General features: G+C 43.8%; 1 protein-coding gene across 2 annotated transcripts in view; it reads right to left on the minus strand.

The window, feature by feature from the left end:
* Window positions 1-2,251: 2,251 nt before the first annotated feature.
* The window catches only part of HTR7 (5-hydroxytryptamine receptor 7), an 82,791-nt gene continuing 67,944 nt past the window's right edge, over window positions 2,252-17,098 (minus strand). The window contains exons 2-3 of one of the 2 annotated variants that reach the window (XM_043596952.1): window positions 10,189-10,947; window positions 2,252-4,000 (exon numbers count right to left, since the gene is read on the minus strand). In XM_043596952.1, the coding sequence (XP_043452887.1) occupies window positions 3,958-4,000; window positions 10,189-10,947 (802 nt within the window). In that variant the 3' untranslated portion in view covers window positions 2,252-3,957. Of the gene's footprint in view, window positions 4,001-10,183; window positions 10,948-17,098 lie in introns of both variants that reach the window. The other variant, XM_043596953.1, reaches the window with a different exon arrangement.

Raw genomic sequence — 17,098 nt, forward strand, 5'->3', positions numbered from 1 at the left:
AAAGTATTTTAAGAATTCTTTTCTGCTCCAGAGAAAATGTGGACAAAGTAAGTTTAAAGAGAGATCCAGTTACGTCAACTTCTGTCTCTGAGAATTGGATCCCCGGAATTGGTTCTCCAGGTCTCCCTGCTTCACACTGAATGTCTGACCAGGTTTTCCTTTTTGGATCTATACGGCTTGGATTAAGTAAGGGATGACCTCACAACACGTATTTCGTCCAGTGCTTCCTCAGCACGCTGACCCCCTGAAAGTTGTGGAATGTCTTCTTTGTGTGCTGGTAGGGACCATCTGGCGAGCTGTACATAAACACGTCTCAACATATGGGCCATAACACATACGTGGCTCTGCTCTACTCGTGCAGAAAATTAAGAAAAGGTTGCTCTCTTGACACGAGAAGTTCATGTAAAAGCAGCAGCACCGTGCAGTGGAGTGCCTACCCTACGCTGCACACGGGAGACCTTACTTCCAGCCCCTTCTGTCCCACTCACGGAGCATGTCACTTGATCGCACCAACTTTCCTTGACTGTCTCCTCCGAAAATTAAAAAGGAAACTCTGGCCTTCCACTCTCCCTGTCCTTTCTCTCCCTCCTTTCTGTCCTTCTTTCCTTCCTATTAAGAACATTTATTACATGCCTCCTATATATGTTGCAAGCACAATGCTAAGTGCTGGGCATATTGGTGAGGAAAACAGACATGGTCCCTGCCCTTGAAGAATTACTAAACCATGATGGAGACATACATTAAATAAATCTTTGAAAACAGGAGAAGTATTCTGAATAGAGGGGGAAAGCGTGTGTGAAGGTCCTGGGATGGGAAGCCTAGACTGTTTAAAAAATGCAGGATTTATGGGGTGCCTGGGTGGCTGATTCGGTTAGGCATTCCACTCTTGGCTTTGGCTCAGGTCATGATCTCACAGCTCGTGAGTTCGCGCTTCAGGTCGGGCTCTGTGCTGACAGTAAGGAGCCTGCTGGGGAGTCTCTCTCTTCTTCTCTCTCTGTCCCTCCCCTGTTCACGCGCTCTCTCTGTCTCTCTCTCAAAATAAAAAAATAAACTTAAAACATAAATAAGTATAAATAAATAATACAGGATTTGTAAACATTTCTATCCATTAAGTCGAGGACTCAGTTGACAGTCAAAATGCCGCAAGGAAAATTCCTACCACCGCCAGATGGCAATTCAAACAATCATTACATTAGCATAAACTATCTATAAAATGGCCTGAACTTTCTATTCATATGGTTGATATCATGCCTGTAATCAATGAATCTAATAAAACTCCATGAAAATATGATCATCGAAAACATATACACGCATCTCAAGCACATGAAACTGTGGTAAGGCTTTAAGAATTATGAAACAGTTTCCAGAAAACCTAGGAACTCTATGAGTACCCCTGTTTAATATTTACATAACAAAACTAAACACGGGGTAAGAGACATTCAGTTACAGCTTACGAGCACTCTCCTTCCCGAGCACCATTTTGCAATCCCCAGCCTTGCAGGGTGACAGCTGACACTCTTGAGTGAGTCGAGAGATAAGTCCTAAGAGTCATTCTCGCTGAACAGTCATAAAATATGGGTACAGTGCTTATCTCAGTGATCCTCCCAATTCTTGGTTAAAACGAAAGCCGTGCCTTTGGCACAAACGTTGTCCTGTGTGGAATAGTATAAATTGTTTGATATTTCTGTCATTCTCTCTCGGTTTCTCCCTTTCCCTTTCAATTGGCCGCCATGCGTGTAAAAGCACGTGTGGCCAGAGAGTTCAATCACCAGGCATTCAAGTCAGGCATGATAAAGAGCCAATGCGAATGTCAGAATTTCAAAAATTAAACCCATGTGAGAACCTGAATCAATCCAGTTAACCATAATGCCTTGTCTTGTGCTATAGGAAGGAAACCAGTCATTCCTTCCAAACTGCCATGGCCCTCCCTAAATGACATGGTGACCATCTGAGGAACGTCTACCTTCAACCTGATGGCACACTCCTTAAAAGTAAGGACTTGCACTATTCATCTTTGATCCCTCTATGTCCACCATGCTGAATGTCGTGGGAGCCCAATAAATGCCCATTAATCAAATCAAGGACCCAACAGTCATTCGTAAAAAAAAAAAAAAAAAAAAAAAGAAAGTGACAAGTGACATGCAGTGAATTACAGACTGTCTTAACTACCTGTTAGGATTTCAACAAAACCTACAAAGCTTGCCCTTTTGCGAGTCTACAGACAGCAATATTTATGACAGCAGACCTTCAATTAAAAATCATTACTTAAGTTCCTTTATTACAGCTACAAATAAACTTTATTTGATGTAATGTAATAAAACATTTTCAAATTTAACAACATTTATCTGACCATAATCAATAATTTAAATTATGAATGTAAGTATATACAGTCACTTTAGCAAATCTGCGGTTCAGGAATTTGTACAAGCTTTGTCTGAAGCCCACCTCCCCTTCCAGACCCGTCTTTGTGTCTGGTGAGATGCAACGTCAGTGAGAGCGGAAGAAATCCATAATCCACGTTATCCACGTTACCCGCGTTGCCCATAATCCAAATCCATAATTCCACATTTTCCAGTGAGAGAACAGCCACATTTCTTGTAGGAAAATAATTTTCTCTGTCAGTTCTCTTTTATCAGATGAAGGTTTGTGTTCGCTCTTTCCCCTCGGAGGTACCCTTCTGATCCGCCACCTTCCTGTCTCATTACGTATTACATAGTACCGTTAAAAAAAAAAAAAAATACCATCCACAAAGGGGCCTCTTCTGTTTCCTGACCTGCCCTTCACATCTACCACTTTGGAAAGAGACAGGAAAGAGGAACAGAATTGGCCAGGCACACATTTGTTTTAGGATACAGAGAACACAAAAAACAAATCCTCCTGAAGGAACGGAATGGTATTCGGAGTGTTTCCCAGCAGCAGCCCCAGCGACGTCCAACTCGCACCATTCACTTTAATACAGCGCTGCCCAAGAAGAATTAACATACTGATGCTCTGTCTCTGAAAGCATCAGAACCTTTCACGGAAACCCCATTATTCCCACACTTCCTCCCCAGAAGAACACAGTTATGGACCAGCCCGGGAGCCCACTGCATCGGTGAGAGCCCGAGGGCCAAAAGTTCTGTGCCAATAATCGTGCTTGTATACAGTACAGTTAGGTAGCACTCCCTCTTCGTCCAGGTACACATCCTTCCTCTCAGAAGGACTCCCCTTCATCTCTCAGGACCCTTCAGAAGACGTTTGAGTGCAAGAAAAAGCTTTATTCAGGTTTTAGGATTCTCTCCATCCTGAGATCTGTTCCTGAGTTAAACCGTGACAATCAATGAGTTAACAAAGAAAAGTACATTGGTGGGGAAGTGACAGGAACCCTGCAAAAAAAGCGAAAACTATTTGACAGAAGCTTTAAACCAGACACTGCTCTGGGAAATCATTTATATTAGCTGATGACGGGATTCTGTTTTCTAACACAGACATGCAACATATTCAACACTACGCTTACCACAGTTTGCTTGGAAATACACCCTTCTGTCCTACCACAAAATACATTCTGTCTCGTGAGTGATTCCTGAATATTCACCACAATGCCTAGACTCGGAAGCATGGGAAGTGAGCATTGGAACTTTCTTCTGTTTGTATGGACTTGGACACACGCACAGCACCAGAAACTGTTTCCTTTCTGAGACTCAACTCTGTTTGTATGCTTTAGTGCTGAGCCGATCTGGCTGTCTTGAACTGAGCACTATTTTCATTGGCACACAAGAGCACTGATCCACAGAAAAAGAGGAGAGGTCACCATCTCCCTCCTAATATGCTTTGTACAACAGATCACCCTGCTTGTCACGTGTCAGCCATCCCAGGAAAGGACAAAGCCACGCTCCATTCCGCAGTCTCAGCAAAGGATTGCATTGTTTCCACCTCTGTCTTGCCTGGTTTATTTCGTCTCTGCTATTCCGCTTTTGATCATGAATCATGACTTTTTTTTCTACAGTAGTCAGAGTTTTGTCTATAAAGAGAAAGAGAGAGAGAGAGAGAGAGAGAGAAGACAAGAAAATGATTTAGCAGAATCGTAAATGTGAGGTTTCGTTTTGTGGTGGGTGGATTCACTTTTTTACAGCATTCAGTAATTTGAATCAGTTATGGCTTTTAAGGGGTTATAGGAGCTTTTCTAAAAGGAAAGAAAGGGTGCTGTGGCTCTTTTCATAAATTTTATAACTTCTGTAAGTTGCCAGGGCCTTAATATATTTGCAAATCAGCCCCGGATAACCCATTTAGACATTCACTTTGATAATACAGCTGTAGGCAAAGATGCCTCCACTCTCAAAAATCCTGCAAAATACTATTGTACGTGCCCCGCATGAAAAGGATAATGATGACCGCTTATGAGAAGTGTCCCTCCCTTCGAGCCTAGGGGGGTGCTTCATAGAAAGACAAGTGTACAGAGGCCAGGAAACCCCATCTCCCTCACCTCCTTCCTCCCAGATTCACGGAACTGGCATGAGTCACGGAGGAGTCTTGGCCAACAGCTGAGGACAAGACTCTTTCTCCTTGGTGTAGAGCCACATTCCCTCCAGGTCCACACTCCCCTAACTCTTTACCTTCAAAGGACTCAACTTACTGAACACCACATGTGAGCTTGAGACCTAAGTCTATCGGGGTTGTGGGGACCGGCCCTGCATCCCTGGGCTTTGCCTCCCCATCTCATCGACAGGGCCACTCTCATTTGGTTCTCAAAACTGGGCAGATGGGTTTGCCTGGTGACAGGCTCAGTTTCTCCAGAAGACACCGTCTCTTGCTTTGTCTGTCACCTCACAGAATGGTGCCTAAAGAGAAGCGCCACACTTCAGCTCAAACCCGCAGCCCTAGGCTCCTGGGTTTGTGGGGACAGGCACCGGAGACAGGCCGTGTCCCTGATGATGCACCACGCCTATTCTTGGCCTGGGGCCTCGGCTGGTTCTCAGCACAGAGGGGAGACTGCACTTCTCTGCAGCTCAGCGCAGCTCGGCTCACATCGGTTCGTGAAACGGACTGAATCCCTCCAGTCCTCAAGCCATAGCACCATCTCCCAGGCCCCCCTTCCCTTGCCACCCGCCTACCAGCCAACTACCAAATGCTCAGACATCCTTGGCCTCTTTCCTGTCTCAATACCACCCTTCTCATGTGGGCCCTTGTGGCAGGAGACCTCACGTTCATATTGGTCTCTTAACCCATCTCCCGTCCCCTATTGTGAAGCCCCATCTACACTGCAGTCCTGCTCTCACTCCTGTTCGAAAGCCTTCATCTCACCTCCTACCCGCCTGGACCTCCGTGCTGACTCTACCCAGCTCCCAGGTAGTGCTGAAGACCTGCCCCAGTTTCCTTATCTACCTCCCTCCACATCTGTGTCCCTGTGTCTACACTGTCCCGTCTGCTATGAGTAGACTCAGCCCTATTTCCACCCCTGCCATTCCTTCTAGTTAAATTCCTGCTCTTTATTCAAGGCCCACTCCAACTACCACCTCTTTCAGGATTCCTCTCCAAAACATTCCCCCAAGGCTTATTTTTCTTGTATACCCATCTGTACTGTTTGATGTTATTTGGTGCAGTGTGTATCTACTCAGAAAACAAAACAGTATGTTAGAAAAAGCATGAGAGGCCAATTGCCCGCCTTTCCTATTTTAATTTTTTTTTAATGCTTGTTTCTTTTTTGAGAGAGAGAGAGAGAAAGACCGAGCATGAGCGGGGGAGGGGCAGAGAGAGGGAGACACAGAATCTGAAGCAGGCTCCAGGCTCTGAGCTGTCAGCACAGAGCCCAAAGCGGGACTCGAACCCACAGACCTGAGCCGAGATCACGCCCTGAGCCGGAGTCGGATGCTTAACCGAATAAGCCACCCAGGTGCCCCATTGCCTTTCCTATTTTAAAGAGATATTGCAAAGTTAAAATGCAGGTCGCTGCCAAAGCATGACACAAACAAACTGTTATTATTACTAACCGATGATCTAATAAAGAGCCAAATTACAGTTAGTTAATGATGAGGAAACTACTACCATGGGGGTGGGGAGGGAATTCCTGAAACAGCAAACTTTTTGTTCATTTCTGCCATTAAGGCAACGTCCCACCACAGAAACCCAGAATTTCAGGGCCTTCCAGTTTCCACTAGGATCCATTTTGTTGTTTTGTTGTTGTTTGTTTTTTGTTTTTGTTTTTATCACTGGTTTCCATAAAGAAAAAGCAGAATCACCCTGAACTCCAAAGCCACAGCGCTAAGCGTGGAGCAGCAGAGACAGAATTCGTAACAGGAACCCAAGATTATTCTGCTATCGCTCACCACTGAAATCAACAGGATTATAAAAGTCTGCTTTGAAGAAAAAGACACTATGATCACCAAGGAGAAGAAGGGAGAGGGGAAGGAAGAGCTACGTCAGCACAACTCCATGAAATTCCTTTATATGGAAGTATTTCATATATTGCTTTTCCATATAGTTCACCATAATGGTGTCCAAGAGCCAAAGTTGTCACAATGTGACACGTAAAAATAGTTGACGGCGATTCAAAGCAAATCCATAGATAAGGTTGTCAAATTAAAAAGAAAAACAAAAGGATCCCTGCTTGTGTCACAGTATCACACTTGGTTTTGTATAACCAGATTCGAACACTTGTGAAAAGGGGACAAAGGTTATAATTTAGAAGTGAATTAAAATTACCAGCGAGGCACACAGAGCTTTTCTCTCTATCCACTCCCTCCACCAAGGAAGATTCCCTACTGCCTGTTGGATTCCTGACTCTTTCGTTACACTGATCAAGAAAACGGGAAGAAATGGGTAGATATCTGGAAAGAGCAATACACAATCTAGTAGACTGTTTACACCGAGAAGGAAGAAAACTATTATGCAGGGGAAAAAAATAGAGCCAAGAAGGCAGAGTTAGAACGAGAGTAGAACCCAAGCAGCCAGAGGAGGAAAGGGCTGGAGAGACTGGAGGGAGGAACCTTGAGTCTACAGGCTGGCCAACAAGTGTAGGTGCTGAATAGAAAGGCAGGGGGTGGAGAGAGGATCCTGAGAAGATTTGCTGTGAGCTATGGATTTGACACTAATCGTTGTTCCAGAAACTCCAGGAGAGTTATGAGTTGTTTGGGTCATCCAGCTAGTGTGTGCCTGAGCGCAAGCGTGCAGTGTGGCCTGCACGCGGTACTCTGGTTACTAGTCTCTTACTAAACACCACTGCCACATCTCCTGCCACCCTGGCCCACCGGACTGTGAGCTTCCAGAAGCAAGGCCCGCTCACTTCCTCATCTTTCCATCCCCCGACGTGCCTGGCGTCATGGCTTGCACAGAACAGGCCTCAAATGTTTCTGGAGAAAACCAGCCACTGGAGAGACTTTACTTCCAGCCTCCACCTTCTGACTCATCTCACCTTGTGTCCCTGGATCAGTCTGTCACTTTGATGATTCCCATTCTCCTATTTACAGAGATTCAGTCAAGAGCTCACGGCTGTCCACGCTAGGGCTTTGCAACGTCAGCATTACAGAATCGAGGGTGGGGTAATTCTTTGCTGAGGGAGGCTGCCCTTGCATTCCAGGATGTTTAGCAGCATCCCACTAGAGGCTGGTAGGCCCTCCCCTCCCCCAACTGTGACAACCAAAAATGTCTCTAAACACTGTCAAGTGTCCCTTGGGGGCAAAACCAACTCTGGTTGAGAACACCTGTCTACACTAAAGCCCCAAATTCCTGGGGCCAGAATGGAAGAGCCTTCATAATTTCATCTCAGGCTACCTTTGAGTTGTCATCTCCAAATCTTGCCCCACCCCAGTGCTCAGCATCAGCCAGACTGTCCTTTGCATAAGGTCCCACACTGCTGCCTTTACATTTCTACACTCCTTTAGCTATAAATGCTTGATTACTTTCAGAGACATACATGAGACCACATCCTCCAAGGTCTTCCCTGGTCAGGGTTAGGGTGAGCTCTCAGTTATGTTCCTCTGCTTTGAATCCCATAGCTTTTCCTGTTGCCACCTTTCTGTCGTTCTTACTACGAACAGGATGAGCGTGCATATGTGTATGTTTATGTTTGGTCTGTCCAATAGAAATATACGCAGGATGGGAAAGATCATGCATTTTCTACATCCTTCTCAATGTATGGCAGAGTTGTAAGCAAGAACTTAAAAAGGAGCCTTCACACATTGGGTGGACTAGAAAGCTGCCTGGCATAGATTCTTTCAATCAGCAGCTATTCCAACTCTCTTATTAGAAATTTCCTGAAGTTGGGGCACCTGGGTGACTCGGTCAGTTGAGTGTCCAACACTTGATTTTGGGTCAGGTCACGATCTCATAGTTAGTGAGATCGAGCCCCACATCGGGCTGAGCGCTGATAGTGCGGGGCCTGCTTGGGATTCTCTCTCTCCCTCTCTCTCTCTGCCCCACTTCCCTCTCAAAATAAATAAATAAACTTAAAAAAAAAAAGTCCTGAAGTTAACGGATATTTAGGCCAATTATTCCAAATGATTTTTAGATTATATAATTATAAATAAAATCAATAACACCAAATCAAACAGAGAGAGATGTAATGAGAGGATAGTGATTTTTCTTAGACCAGGGGACAGCAAACTATGACCTGTGGGCCAAATTCACCTGACTGCCTGTTTTTGTAAATAAAGTTTTACTGGTACAGGACCATGCTCATTTGGTTACTGATGTCTATGACTGCTTTCTCACAACAAAGGCAGAGATGAGTAGTTTCAAGAGACCTACAGCTGGCAAAGCCTGACCTATTTACCATCTTTTTCACAGTAAAAGTTCACTGACCCCTGTCTTGGACTAACAGGAAAACAATATCCAAGCCTCCATAAAAAGCTATGGACCCAGAGGCAAATATGTTCTGTTGGTGAAGTCAGAGAACAGGTGGAGCTCCTAGAAGTTTTTAGTCATTGGTGGTGGATTTGGCGGTAGGTGGCGGGGGGGGGGGGGGGGGGCAGTGTGTGGGGGGGGTTATGCTAGGTTTGGAGCCTCTGGCACTTTGGTGTCCTCCTGGAGCGGGGCTGCTCCCCTGAGACAGGTGGGAGCAGGAAGGTATCCTTTGCCATGGTTGTTACACATGTTCATATGTGTGTATGTTGTCACACGTATAACATAAAGGAATGTAATATATGAAGAGTTCATGGAAGTCAGATTAAGATGATGCATTAGCTCACTGGGGGGCCACCTTAGTCTCCAGCTCTGTTACCTCGTCTGCCAAATGAAGGGCCTGGACAAGACGGCCACGGCGGCCCCTGGTTCTCTGGCTGCTCCCTCCCTCCGGGTCGGGTGAAAAGTAGCGCCTCCTACTCTCCTGTCCGACACTGCTCTGCTCTCTCTCTCTCACCAGTACCTTCCATCCTCTCATCCCAATTTCTTCGCCCCCCAAACAGCTTTCCCACAGGAGGACGTGGCCACTGCCTCAAATTTAAAGCAAAATCGGGTGTGGCCAGCTGAGCGCCCTAAAGAACTCTACTGTCTCCTTCCTGCTTTACGATGCCAAACTCACCAGGTGCGGGCTGCGCAGGAAACACCCACCTCCTTGTCACTGCTGGCCCTCTGCAAATCTCCTTTCAGATCCCAGCACCTATTGCAATCGCTCCTGGGAAGGTCACTGAGCCCTCCTAGACAGACTCAGCAACATCATGGGTTCTCTCCTCCCCCGAAAGGTGGGCAACACTTCCTAAAAGCTCTGCAGGCTTTCAAGACTGGCCTCATCCTGGCACGTCCCCATGCTCACCACTCTCCTTTGTCCCAGGCTGCTTCCTTTTAGCCTGTATGAATTTGCTCCCTTTCTCAAACGACTTTATCAGCCAAGGATGAGGTCATCAAAACAGCTTTACTGGATGGAAGAGAAACAGCAATGAAAGCAATAGTGTTACGAGGACGGGAGATCCGGGACACGATCTGGATGCTGTTGATGGGAAAAGGATGGGACACAGCACCTTCCTTGTCCCATCACACCGACTGCAATTCGTCAACAGATCAGTCCTGTCTTCCAGTCCCGCAAAGTACCCGGCTTTGGCTTTGGGGACTGGGAATTCTGTTGGGCGGAGGACTGGAGTGCACGGCATTCGCAATTCTGACCCGATCTGCTTGGTAGAACATCAGCTAGCCCTCTGGGATACGCTTCAAGAAGTTCCATAAAAGGGGTTGGGGGGGTGGTGGGGGGGAGAAAAGGAAAACAGTGATAAACGACCTTACAGCACAAACTCGGGTCTCTCCGGCCTCTCGGCGAGCTTCAGGGCCTCATGCATGCCTGCGGCCGAGAGCTTGCGGTTGATATTCCGGTACTGGCACTGGAGCAGGCTGCGGTAGGTGGTCCTCAGGTCCCGGTTGAAGAAGGCATATATAAAAGGGTTAATGAGGGAGTTTGCATAGCCCAGCCACAGAAATGTCCTCTCCACCCACAGCGGGATGCAGCTGCAGGCGGTGCCGCAGATGAAGGGTCTGGCCGTCGAGAGGAGGAAAAACGGCAGCCAGCACACGGTGAACGCCCCGACGATGATCCCCAAGGTGGTGGCTGCTTTCTGCTCCCTCTTAAAGATGGAGATGTTTTTCCTCTCGTGTTTGAGGAGTCTCGAAAGGTTGGCACACTCCTCCACCTCCTTCTGGAGCTTCACCATGCCGTTCAGGGAGATGATGCTGTCGGGCTCCTCGGGGCGAGGGAAGCCGGGGAACTTGTGCTTGGCGGCGCTCTTGCGGGCGGCCTTGTAAATCCGGTAGTACATGAACAGCATGACCGACATGGGGATATAAAATGCCACTGCCGTGGAGTAGATGGTGTAGCCGAAGTCCTGGCTGATCAAGCACACCTTGTCATCGTTGACGTTCTTAGCCCATCCGAAGAGCGGCGGTAACGTGATGGAGGCAGAAAGAAGCCAGACGGAGAGAATCATTTTGGCCATGCACTTCCCATTCTGCCTCACCGGGTACGTGAGCGGCCTCGTGATCCCAAGGTACCTAGGTGAGAAATGGAAAGCGGACATGTGACCCTGGGATCCCACCGGAGCAGCGAGAAGCACGACCAGCCAGGCGTTAGGCTTTACACGCGGCAGTCCGTTCCTCGGGACAGCCCTTCGAGGCAGGCACCATTATGCCCATTTTACAGAGAGGCAAACTAAGGCTCCGAGACGCCACCTACTTCTTTCCAGATCACAATCAGCCCGAGGTACTGCCGGGGGTCAGCGTGGGAGCCCTCTCTGATGCCAGGCCATGCTCTCCTTATCCTTTGCAGCCCCTCCTAGTCCACACAGTCAATGAACTAACGATTAAACATCCGCCCTCCCCCCGCCCCACCGCCACCAACATCAGCTGGGAACAAAATGTCAAGTCTGACGTGGGATGTTGTGACACATCCTCACAAATTAACCAAGGTCTACCACACTCTGATAGTATACACCCACTGATCTCCTGGGTTGTCTTAATTCAGACAGGCTTTTAATTCATTTTACATTCCCCTTTGCACTGTAGCAAAAGCATTTCCTAAGGATCACAGAGATTTGTGAGATATTAAGGAAATCCTAGGGTTTTGGAATGCAAAGCAGCAACTGATCATTTTTTATGCCCAGAAAATTCTCACACAAGAGTGATTTCAGAAGAACAATCTATAAAATAAAAACAGCCTACCTCGTCTCTCCTCTCCTGAGAAGGATCACAAAAAAGGGGCACAATTCTGAAAAATATGAGGTAAAGCCAACGTTTTTTCTGTGCTTAGTTCTAGATAGAGAATAAATATTTCTCCGTCTCCGTTATCAAGGATTTCCAATGCAAAAGAGACTCAGCAAACAAAACATACACAGCAAGATGTTTTACCAAATGTTTAATGGTTTTCAGCTTTCCAAATTTGTTTTCTTCTCTGTATTTAGTGGCCTTAGCTTCTATTTGGAGGAGGATGCAAAGAGCCCGTAAGAAGCCAAGACAGGTAAAAGCTGATCATTTTGTTGGTTTTTTATTTCATGGATGTATATTAAAGATGCACTCTTCACACATGAAAAGGAAGGGTACAGAGTCCCCCAACTTACCAACAGGTTATTTTCTGAAAGTCTCTCAGTTGGTAGGTTGAAATTTTAAAAATAATTGTTTTGTGCTAGACATAGCCTCACGTGTTTTGCTTAAATTACCCCACAAAAGTCGAAATCATGCTTTCCCAATGAAAATTAGCATCACTGCAGCACTTATAACAAGTTAAAACGGAAACATCAGTAAAGAGGAATCGGCCACATTTGCTTATTCGTCGAGAGTATTTATTCACTCCTTCCACAAATATCAATCGAGCTCTTCCCATATGCCAGGTGCTGTCTTCAAAGTTGGGGATACGGCAGTGAATAAAAGAGACAAAAATCTTGAATGCACTTGGGGAGATCATGTTGGGTTGAACAGGAGGACTGAGCCTCGTGGTAATATTGAAGGGACCTCCTGATTCTTTCCAAGGATTCGGGTGTTACTGGCACGGCTTCTTCATTTCACAACCTCTAGGTCCCTTTCCCCGATAAAGCTAACCCACAAGCAGTATCCCTAGGCTCCTCAGGCAATGTTAGGACTAAGTTTTGGCTCTCAAACAGAATGAAGGACGAGAAAGATGGAGGTTTTCCTGAGAATGCAAGAATTAGAGCTGCAAAGGAGGAAAAGAGAAAATGAGGCAGGAAGTAGGCAGCAAGGGAGGAAGAGGCGAAAGAGAGAGCAAGGAAGGGAAATGTGGAGTAGACTTTGCCATTTTGGAATTATCTGAAATTATCTGAGTTTTAAGCTGTGGAGAAAAACTTTAAGACGATAAAAAATAAAAATAAAAAAAGGTAGATGAGGAAACCCCTGAAGAAAGGTGTTGGAACCAATTTCTCTGGTTCAGATTTTTCCTGCTGCAACTGCTTTGCAGACCTCTGTTTTCATATCTCATATGTGCTCTCTAACAACTCCTGTGGATATAGCCTTTTGGCTTCTTCCTTGTTTCCCCACACCCCCGGCAAGCCTTTGCCAGGACTTGGATTTTGATTTGATTATCTTCTCTCTTTGCCTGTAGCCACAGGCAGAAGCTGCTTGTTTCCAAGCCTGGATCTAGCCAACCCAGGCAGGAGGTGCAACAGGAGACCAGTTCCTACAGTTCCCCAGGTGGCCACCAGATGGCACTGTCAGACCATCTTACACCCACTTATGGGGGGGAGGGGAGGGGAGGGGGTTGGGATGTGGGTAGTTAGGGCAGGCAGGTGTCTACCAGAAGGAGGAAGTAGGATCACTCTCAACAAGAAAAGTTCCATTTTTTTTTGTGGGGTCATATAAAATATTAGCAAGCCTGGAATTCACAGCCTCGTAGACTCCTATTCTTGAAGAAGTTGGTTCAGTTTTCCCTTCCATTCTTCCCACAGTCCTTACTTAAACAGGGAATTCTATCTTCAGGCTTAATTAAATCCAACCTTTCTTCTGCTCACATAAATAATATGGAATTCACAAAGATTATACCTGGGAGATTACCAAGGCCATCTCACAATATTAAATAATCTCATAAGCACAGCATGCTTATTCATTCTAATATACTTAGTTTGACTTATACTGCATTTCCATGACGGGGGTCAGCCGACATTTGGTCCTTCCTGGAGGTACAAATTATATTGCAAAAATTCCTATTTTAGAGTCCATTCTCAAGTCATGTCCTACACTAAGGCAATTGTATTTACTTTTTGAGTCTCCTGGGTACCACCTGGTGAGACTTTTGAAGGCTAAAATCCACCAAAAGATGATTTAAAAATATGTATGAGTGCTCATTAAAGTGTCTGGAAATAAAATAAATAAACAAAAGTCAGTAGTTTTTTTTAAATCAATTAATAATTAGAAATATTATGAGAGGAAATAACTCTATTCAAGACAAGAGTCAACTAAAATATCTAGTTAAATGTTTTAAATGCCAGAGCCATAAAATGGTACTGAAAGACCTAACTAAAACTAAAACTCAGTATTATAAAACTAAAAACTAAAACTCAGTGTTATAAAAGTGCCAATATTCCCTCAATTCTACAACTATATATAATTTTACAAAAATATGTATACAAAGAGTATACACACACACACACACACACACACACACACACAAATACGATTATACATTAATATTGGACAACCCTACTTGAAATTTCCAGCAGGGCTTTTCTTAATTTGACCAAATGATTTTTAAATTCATCAAGTAAACATGGAAAAAACAAAATCTGAAAAAGAAGAAAACTGAAGGGATACTTATTCCATAAAAAAAAAAAAAAGTATAAAGCCGGGGCACCTGGGTGGCTCAGTCTGCCTTTGGCTCAGGTCATGATCTCAGGGTTTGTGGCTTAGAGCCCTACAATGGGCTCACTGCTGTCAGCACAGAGCCCACTTTGCATCCTCTGTCCTTCTCTCATTCTGCCCCTCCACCGTTCATGCTCTCTCTCGAAAATAAATAAAGTAAGAAAGAAAATAGTGTAAAGCCAGAGAAACGAAACACAGTAATAGTTATTCAGAAATAGGTCAACTGAATAGAACAGAGCCGAGAAATAGATTCAAATATATAAGGGAATAATGTAAGAAAATGAGTCACTTTAAATCAGCAGCAAATTGGGTATGTGTTCTTGAAGTCTGACAACTGACTAGCAATGGGGGTAAGTAAAAATAAAACTGGCTTATCTTTCTCCTTACTCAAAAATAAATCCCAGATGGATCAAGGATTATCATGTAAAAAAATTAAACTCTAAGGCTACTATGAGGAAATATGGGTATTTCTGCAATCCTGGAAGGAAAATCATCATTCCTAACTATGATACCAAAGCTTAAAACTACGAAGTGACACAGTAATAAATTTTGGACAAAAATTTTATATACAGAATAAAAACAAATAAGTGACATTTAGTTTAAATTAAAAATCACTGTGTGCGGAGTTAAAAGTCAAACGACAAACTTGGAGTCCAAATAAGAAAAACTCAATATTCACAGATCTCTTACAGGTCAGTGAGAAACAGGCAAAACTATCCCCATAAAAATACTGAAGGGGTTAAACAAAGAAGAAATAGGGATATCCAACAAGCACTTGGAAATATGTACAATTTCATTCAGAATCAAAGAGATGCACATTTTGAAACGATGACAGAATTTTTGGCCATTTGTCAATTTTTAAGAAAGACAAAATCCAATATTGAGAAAGTGTTAAACTTTGCTAGGAGGAGTTGCGGCTGAGATAACCATTCTAGAGGGCTGTCTGGGAATTGATATACATCGGCATTTACCTCTCGGCTCAGCAATCAGGCTTCCAGGAATTTAAGAATATAACTGTACAAGTGCAAAGTGATAAATGTGCAAGAATGTGAACTAAACACATAACAGAGAGGGAGAAGCTGCAGTATAAATGTCTATCAATAGGAGGTTAAATTAGGGAGTATATGCATGTATATATAGATACATGGATAGATATGGATAGATATGGATATATAATGTAACCACTAAAAATTATCAGGTACTATTGACTGACATGAAAGCACACAAAAGTGGATAGAAAACTATGTCTAGCCCTAAAAGACAAGTAACAAGTATTAATTTTTTTATGTAAAACTAGGTGTGCGTATGAGTGAGTGTGGGTCAGTATGTGCGTGTATACTGAGATGTCTAGAAGAAAATCTACCAACTATAAATAGCACTTTTATCTGAGTTATAGAAATTTGAGTAGTTTTAAATTTTTTCTTTTTCCTTTTTTTTTTTTTTTTTTGTAAAGAGAGAGAGCGTGTGCACATGTGAGCAGGAGAGGGGCAGGGAGGGGGAGAGAGAGAGGAAGAGAATCTCAAGCAGGCTCCACACCCAGCACAGAGACCAAAGCAGGGCTCGATCCCACCACTGTGAGATCATGACCTGAGCAGAAATCAAGAGCAGCTGAGCCACCTAGGAGCCCCTCTTTGTACTTTTCTATGCTAAATGTTTGTTAACCATATGTAAAGGAAAGGAAAGGCAGGCAGGCAGGCAGGCAGGCAGGCAGGAAAGAAAGAAAGAAAGAAAGAAAGAAAGAAAGAAAGAAAGAAAGAAAGAAAGAAAGAAAGAAAGAAAAGAAAGAAAGAAAGAAAAGAAGGAAAGGAAAGGAAAGGAAAGGAAAGAAACAAAGAAAGAAAGAAAGAAAGAAAGAAAGAAAGAAAGAAAGAAAGAAAGAAAGAAAGAAAGAAAGAAAAACCATTTTGATTCTGAGAATACAATAAAAGATTAAGGAGGATTCTGTGATTCCTAAGTCACCTAAGTGATTTTGACAATACAGATGACCTGGTTCATAAAATCTTTAAAAAGCTGATAATTAAATCTTAGATTGTGTTATTTGATTAACTTTCCACAAGTGTTTTATTACATTCATAAATTCACACAAAGGAAACAGAACTCATCAGCATTCAAAATCCCATAATTAGTATATAAAGTAATACTGGCATTCAAGGAAGTGTTTGTCCAAATTATACATTCATTCTCCCAAATCTTGTACAGTATAAGTCTTACTTTTGGGATGGGGGGGGGGTGAATGAGGCAATCTAGATTGATTCTGAATATTCCCCTAATATGCATAGTTAATATTTGTCATACTACCTTTTATGAACATTTATGCTCACTGTTAATTAGAAAGCAGGGTGCTCATAAAGCCTTCAGAATTTAACTTTAAAATGCATACAAATGTGAAAATACAGTAAATCTCAGAGACAAAGTCGCCAAAGTATTATATAATTGAGAAATGCATGCAACTCACAATAGGGGCTCTACTAAAGAAGGGGTTTGTAGAAAGAGAGGGTTAGAGAGTTATAATCTAGGGAGGGGGATTAGAAAGCAAATTAACTCTGCTGCCTGTCTTCCATTCTAACTGTATAGAAATTATAGATAATGGTTCTTCAATTAAAGGGCTTCTCCTGAGTTTTGCTGCTATAGAATAATAATTTAGGGGGTAAAAGAAACAGGATAGAATTACACGTCAGGGAATGTTAGGCTTAAAAAAGTTTTGCACATTGAGGACACCATTTCCATGAGAACTCTCCTCCTTACAGGTGAAATCCATAGCCTGTCTCAGTGGTTCCCAAAGTTGTCAGAATATCAGAATCACTGAGAAGTTTTTGAAACATACAGATTCCCAGATTGCCAT

This window comes from Prionailurus bengalensis, chromosome D2 (genome assembly GCF_016509475.1).
Source record: "Prionailurus bengalensis isolate Pbe53 chromosome D2, Fcat_Pben_1.1_paternal_pri, whole genome shotgun sequence".
Taxonomy (NCBI): Eukaryota; Metazoa; Chordata; class Mammalia; order Carnivora; family Felidae; genus Prionailurus; species Prionailurus bengalensis.